We start from the raw sequence: 7,488 nt of genomic DNA on the forward strand, positions 1-7,488 counted from the left end.
ACACAGCTGCCAAGATCATCTTCTCGTCAAGTCCGTCCTTGAATCCCCACCACCCTCCATTGCACCACAGCAGACACCAGCTGCTTCCCTCCCCTTTCCACCTCTGCCCCCTCCCTACTCGATAAAGAACAATATATATAACATTGTGTATATTTGATGGCATCACTCCCCACCCTCCCTCGGTCATTTGATTTTGTATATTGCAAGCTCTGCCAGATGGATGTTTTCCATCACCTAGCCCTACTGGACACTCATTAGGGCCTCTGTCCACTATGGAAACATAATAGAATCCTAACTTCAAACCCAGGGAGGAAAAAGCAAAAGAGAAAACGATCACATTAATGGATGCTTCATATTTTTAAGAAAAAAAAGCACCCTTTGTTAAAATAACCACTTTTAATGAAAAAATAAAGCTCTGAATTAACTTGTAATCATACATAGATGAAAGTGATTAACTCAAAACACATGGACATGGTTGTTCCTTCTTCTACTAACATTGTAACATGCTGGGGTTGTCAGACACCATCTATTGGGGTAAATCTGCAAAGGTAACAGAACAAGAGTCAAAAGAGTTAAAAGTAATCTTGAACCTGTAAGAAACAGAGGCAGCTCACTTCGCAGTGTCTTGTATTTCTCCCATAAAACAACAGGAACTCATCCTATAGTGGTCCAGTTGTACTGCAGATGTGCTATAGACACAAAGATGCCAACACTTGCATCAGGTCAAACCCTTATACAGACTATGAACAGAATCTTCTTCCAAAGCCTTGTATGTTGCAGTGAAAACAGCAACACTTGGGAACTTTGGTTATTTATCTGGCTGCAGAAGACAGCCCTATGACGCAAATCTTTGGCAAACTCCTGGTTCCATTTAGCTTCTGGTAGTGTATCATGGTTGTCTTAGATTTTAGTGGAGCTTGTTTATAAAACCAGATTTCAATTGCTGCAGCTATAAATCAAATTCATTTTATGGGCTTTTCAAACTGCACCACGTTTTAAAATGGACAATAAAATAGTGCAGTTCGATCATAATGATAAAAAGTAATGGATCTTTTCCATCATTAGGTCCCATCTAATCAACGCCCTGGGCATTGTAGGACTATGCTATACAATCTGTTCTAGTACTCTGCGCAGCCTAGTGTTAAATGTCCAAAGGGAGTCCCTGACACTGCCAGGATGTTTTTCCTGATAAATCAGTATTCAAATAATGTGGCAGTCTGATACAAAGCATCTGCTGCATTGATTCCTGGCAGTTCTGTCTTCTTTCAGATATAAATGAACAGCAGTTAGTGACTCCTGCTCATCTAATAGTCTGACAGGACAGAATGTCCATTGTTCATTAAGCATCATAGAATTTAGGAGAATTCTCTCAAGAACAAAGATCCAGTTTGTGCAATAAATACAATGTATTCTCAATTTGGTCATTTAAAAGGAAAGCGCCTACACCTTAGTGGCCTCACGTACCAGTCTTGTTTCCCTGAAGCATTCTCTAGACCAGTGACCACTGCACTTTCTGCTCCCTAAAAGGGCAGTCACAAGATATAAACATTTTCTGGTCCCAATGCATTCCCTTATCCTCTGCAGCTCTGGATTGTTCTCTCAACTGCAGCCCACCTTGCCAGTTGCATAGGCCAGCTATCCAGGATTGGGCTGGATGCCCTAATATACAAATGGGAGCAAATTAATGTATGTGCATCCACCAGTTCAAACATTTACAAATCCAGCCCAGGAAACCATGAATGAAAATGCAGGTAAACCCAGCCCCAGTACTCACATGGGGACAGCCCAAATCCAAACTAGGCCTGTCTAAATTCCTAGATTTTAATTTATCAAGGCCCACTATGCAGCCCAAGCTTTACTTCCAGGCTGGCGGAGGGAAGGGAATTGGTGTCTCCTAAAACAATGCTTTTCAGCTGAGATCTCTGAAATGAGACACCACACAGGGCTGTGGAACAGAGTGGATGGCAGCCCACAACCTCATGTTTGAGTCACTCATGAAAATGGTTTTAAGAGGACACAGCTTAACTAAGGAAGAAAACTGACATGGCCACCTCCAGTACAGCCCACCCAGAAAAAAGAAAGGTCTGTATCTCTCTTTTAAAGACAACAGTCCATAGAGCTGTGGGAACTAAACTGGTTTTACCAGAAACAAAGCCAAATCATAGAACTCAATGGATACTCTCCTACTACCCAGCTGAAGGGGAGGCAGGTCACATGTGAGTTCAGTGTGCATTCAAGTTCACTCTGAAGGAGACTTCAGAAATTCTTAAGATTGATACATATGGACAAATGGGCAGGTCTGGTATTACAATAAAACATATGGCTGTTTATTTTCAGACTCTTCAGAGATTTCTCTCCTCCTGCTCTGGAGGATAATTATTTTCTTCAGCACCTAGAAGTCTTGCACTTTCTTAACACTTTCCCAGTGGGATGAAAATTGATAGGTGGCAAAGGTAAACACTCCCAAATCATCATCCCATTCATAGTCTGAACTGGACAAAATCCCACTGAACCTGGGGTGCTTAGTGTGTCCCTGCTAAAGCTATTCAGCCTCTAGCAGAAATTTTGGCCAGCAGGCCTCTTCCAGCTCTGGCAATCAAAGACATTGAATACCTTATGTCTGTTTACACAGACAGACACTTTTGCCTGAGCAACTGCAGTTCAGAGGAGCTCTCTTGCCCCCCTGGCTGGAGTTCTGTGTTTTGCATGGCTAATCTGCCCAAGCAGTATGCCGGCACGGTAGTTCCCTCCACTAGTCCAGAAAGCGCCTGCGTGAACCCGTCCGGGAGCGGTTTGAGCGGCGAATATCAAACTTGGAGTCCCGGCACTTCTGGCAGACATAGACCTCTGGAACATTTGATTTCCGGATTTTGGCACAGGAGAGGTGAATCCAGGTGTGACACTCATTACATTCAATCATTGGCCGTCCAGCAAAAGGTTTCATGCAGAAACAGGTGACGAGATCCCAGGAATCATCATCTGGAAGGAAAAAACAGCGAGTTAAAACTATTACTTCTTTCCTCCTGCTGCACGCTGAACTCTCTCTTTTGGCGCTGAACTTATTCCGTGGTTTAAAGGCAGTCCCTACAGGCCTGTGATGATTTGGGGAATCTGCCACTGTTCAGTCTATGAGTTCCGTTTGTAATTATGAACTCTGTACGTTGAAGCCATTATGGTAAACTGCACTGTGTTCTTGGCTCATACTCCTTATGCTCAGGGGAGATGGGAGTGGACCCTACACGTCTATCTCTGAATAGGTCAGTCATTAAAGACTACCACACCTGAACAGACCTTGCCTGTACAGAACAAAGGAGTAACTGCATCCTAGATAAAACCATTTTTCCTCCAACTTCCCCAGTGGAGGGAACAAAGATGAGGTGTGGGTACAGACAACCCTTTAAAACACAGAGACTGGGCTGGTCAGACAGACAAAAGAAGCTTGGGGCATGAGAGAGCAACAAAGGGCCAGGCTTTTTTAACATTTATTACTAACTTTTTGAAGGTAGTACCAGCTAAGGCTGGAGGAAGCTGCCTGCAGGAGAGGAAGATACTCCATATTATGAAAGACAAGCCTTGAGCTGTAGGAAGAGTATCCTGGACACCCTGAAAGGATGCTGACCCAAGCCCCCAAAACACTCAAGAGTGGCGAGAAAAGTGAAACAGGGACCGGTGTGTAGCTGTTTTTTATTTTGCCTACATCAGTATGTAGGGTAATTGTGTTAGAAACCTTCTGCAAAGTGTGTGTTCATCTGCTTCAATGATCATGTGTCCCTGAAGAAGTAAATTGGAAGCCAGGGTGCCCACGTGGTTAGAGCTCTAGGCAGGATGTGAAGCAACTGTGGAGTTTCGGGGGAAGACAGAACTCATCTTAAGGCCTAGGCAGTTGGACTGTAGAGTCTCTGCTTTCAGAAAAGGGTGTTAGAAAGTGAATGTGCACCCTGAAAGTGTGCCTAGAAACAGTGTCTGAACTCCACTCAAGTCAGGAAAGCCAGAGCTCATGGGCCCAGTGCTGGGACCTAAATACAGCAGCCTGGTGAATGTCCAGCAGGAGGAAATTGACAAGCCCTTTCCAGGGCATGCCAGAAGCTGTAGTCTGCACCCTCTACTGCCTCCTGCACCTTGCTCAAGGATAGAATCTCAGCAAACCCAGAGGGTAAATATGGAAAGAAAAGGGCTCAACTCCCAAAACTAGCTTCCAACTTGCTGTCCAGTTTACATTAAGCCTCTCAGAAAACACAGCTAATGGGAAGAAACCCTCACCTCAGAGTCTGGAAAGCTTAATTCAGGTGCTAAGTCACTAAGCAATAAACATTCTTTGCTCTTCTCTACCCACTTCTATCCAAAGATCTAAAAGTGCTTTGCAAACACTACTGAATTTTGTCCTTAAATCCCCCCAGGAGACAGATCTGCACTATCCCATTTTATAGAGGAGTTGAGTGCTAATAACATACTAGATAGATAGATGATAGCCACCTATGATCTCAATCTGACTAAACACCTCACAAATATCTCCCCTTAGCAGGGTTGTTTACCTGAATCCACCATAATGTCCTCATCATCACCAGTGCCATCCTCATCCCGAAACACAACCTGCTTGCCCTGCCGTATGACCGTGCGTTTGCCCACGCTCTGTATCTCCATGCCCTGCTCAGCAGTCTCAGGAGGGTACGAGACATTGGAAGGAGTGTCAGAGTCCCAAACTGAGCAATGGTCAGTCACAGACTGAGGATCACCCTCAGATGAGGGACTCATGGGGGTCTCAACATAAGAATCCTCCGCCTCTAACTTCAGCAGCTTCCCCCCATATTCTTCCTCCACAGGCGCTTCCGTTTCTCTTCTCTTCAGTTTTTTCTTCTTTCTGATCTTATCAGTTTGCTTTCGCTCTGGCAGAAAGCTGCTCGGTTTTGCCCGCTGGAATAGGGAAACATATGGTTTTGCTCGCTTGAGCTGACTAAAGCTCTTTCTGCTCTTGACTGGCAGGGAGACAGCAGAAGGGAGGTCATTGAATCGGGGGTCCCAGCTATCACTGTCGATGGTACCTCCAGTACTATTGGGGGGGCTGGGGCTGCTCCTCAAGGGGGTCTCCTAGAAAATATTAAGAGACCAGATGTGAGTATAATTTTAGAGTTGATAATAAACCTCTTAGACAAACACTTATTACACCCACCTTTTTGAAGAGGGAGGATGGGGAAGGATCTATACTTGTCACAACAGGCTCCCTGTGTAACTAAAAATCAGATCATCTCCACTTATCCAGCCACTAGCCTACATTATTTACCTTCTTTCATCCTTACCTGTGGCCCAGGACAGGTACAGCTGAGTGTTAAAGGCACTAAATAATTTTCAGTAAAGTGTTTCCAGGAGTCCAGACTCCCAATTCCTTCCAAGTGCTTTGTATCCTAAGCCCCTGCTGGGAATTCCAGACAAGGAAAACAATTGGCTCATTTTAAAGGTTGCGTGGCAATCTGAAGTTTGTGGCTGCCTATGCCTAGGATACAAAGGGGAGGGACTCTGGCATGAATACCTCTAACATAATATTTTTACACTGCACAGAAATCATTCACCAATCAAATGATTTAAACAGAAATGGTACTTACTGACCTTTAAACTTTTTTCTGTCCCCTCAAGCAAGACAGCGGTTTGGACTGCCTCACTTTTGATTAAAGAAGAGCTTACATCATCCAGGAGCCTGAGGATTACATTTAACTTTATAAGTGTAGGGACATTTGTGGCTAAAGTGGGAGGCTGACAATATCAAATTACGTTCCAAGTTCCATAATTTGTTTCGGAACATCATAGGCCAGTGGGTTCCTTTTTGTCCCATCAGGAGCTTTTACAGGACCTTACCCCTCAAACACATCCACTTTATCTATCTAGGTATTTATACCATGCTTGTCACCCTGATAACATTTAACCTATCAACAGCACTAGCTATAGCAATGTGTACCTGAAATAAAATAAAGATTGAGTTGCTGCACCATTACCTCTTGTGGATAGGGGATGTAGCCAGCATATGCCAAGACAAAGGTGCAAAATTTGTTGAAATCTTCCACAGTTCTGTGTCTCTTGGAGCTGGGAGAAAAATCCTGTTAAAGAGACAACAACCAGAACATTAACCTGAAATTGCTGAACAAACTAGCGATAATGTCAAATCAGAGACAACATAAGGATTTTGTACACATGGATATCCACCTCTGAGATTGATAGTTTCAGAGTGTCTCTTAGATAGTCAAAATGCAAGAGAGGGCACCTGGGGGCAATCCTGTGATTTAACAGGCTTGTCAGGGCTTTTTGCTGAAATTGAATTCTCAGGTTTGTCTGGCTCCCCTTCCAGGTATTCCCACATGCCTGTTTCCAGCAGTGGTTTCTAACGGCGTTAGGGTCTAATATTGTATTGAACACAAATGCTTCTTTAAAGTCAGCTATTAAAGTCAGGGAAGAAGCTAACCAGTCACTAAAACAGCTGTTTGGGTACTGTGAAGTCTGCACATCCTGTTAATGTAACTGATAAGTTAAATTCACTGATTGCTGTTCTCTTTCTGGTGCAAAGTCTACATCATGGCTCCTACCCAGAACTCAAAGCTCCTGGAAACAGCAGACTAACTACACATGGAGAGTCTGCCTGGACACAGAATACTTCTTCAGGGCTTACAGTTTTTTATATTTTTGTATTGAGACTCCAAAGAACTATCCAATGCCCAGTTTCATGATAACCCTTCCATCCCCAACCCCAGTGAAATACAAACAAATACGGAATATATTTGTACACCTCTACCCCGATATAACACAAATTCGGATAGAACGTGGTAAAGCAGCGCTCGGGGTGGGGGGGCTGCGCGCTCCAGCAGATCAAAGCAAGTTCAATATAACGTGGTTTCACCTATAACGCAGTAAGATTTTTTGGCTCCCAAAGGCAGGATTATATCAGGGTAGAGGTGTATCTAGTCCCAACCCACACTTTGAACTGAACTGTCAAAAAGCAAGACAGGCTGCTGAGAAATCCTGTCCTCCCCGCCTGCAATCTTCCCTATTTCCCGGTCTGCACTGGACACTGCCTGAGAAAGTCACTGTCCAAAGAAGCCATTTCTGCATGGGGAGCAGCACTGGAAGCAACCGCAAAATCTCCTCCATCTGTGATGGGGGAGGAGGATTAGACAGCAGACGTGGAGTGGAAGAGTCTGAAGGGGACCAGATCATTGGATGAGGGGCTCTGACTCCTGGGAAGAGGGGATTAAATCCCAGTGATGGGGGGGCTCAGATGGGGAAAGAGGGTGCAAGAAATGGCTCTCCACGAGGGTTTGGAGAGGTGTAGAGGGGGATCAGAGCCCCAAGTTCAGCAAGGTGTCTCAGCCCTGGGTTCTGAGCTGGGAGAGGCAGCTCTCTGGGTGGGCGTGGTGTTCAGGGCCCTGGGAGGGGGAGAATTTCTGAGGAGGAAGAGGGTCAGAGCCCAGGGTGGAAGACTGGTGGGGGGCAAAGGGGGGGGGGGGG

At 44.9% G+C, this 7,488-nt stretch overlaps 1 protein-coding gene across 1 annotated transcript; it reads right to left on the reverse strand.

The window, feature by feature from the left end:
- Positions 1–355: 355 nt before the first annotated feature.
- Positions 356–6,086, reverse strand: PHF13 (PHD finger protein 13; the record flags this gene model as incomplete). The annotated part of the gene is given in 3 exon segments (XM_034753552.1): positions 356–2,979; positions 4,533–5,085; positions 5,985–6,086. Coding segments are annotated over 3 exon segments (882 nt in total), but the record flags the coding sequence as incomplete, so codon positions are not given.
- Between the last annotated feature and the right edge of the window lie 1,402 nt (positions 6,087–7,488).

Source organism: Trachemys scripta, chromosome 19 (assembly GCF_013100865.1).
Source record: "Trachemys scripta elegans isolate TJP31775 chromosome 19, CAS_Tse_1.0, whole genome shotgun sequence".
Taxonomy (NCBI): Eukaryota; Metazoa; Chordata; order Testudines; family Emydidae; genus Trachemys; species Trachemys scripta.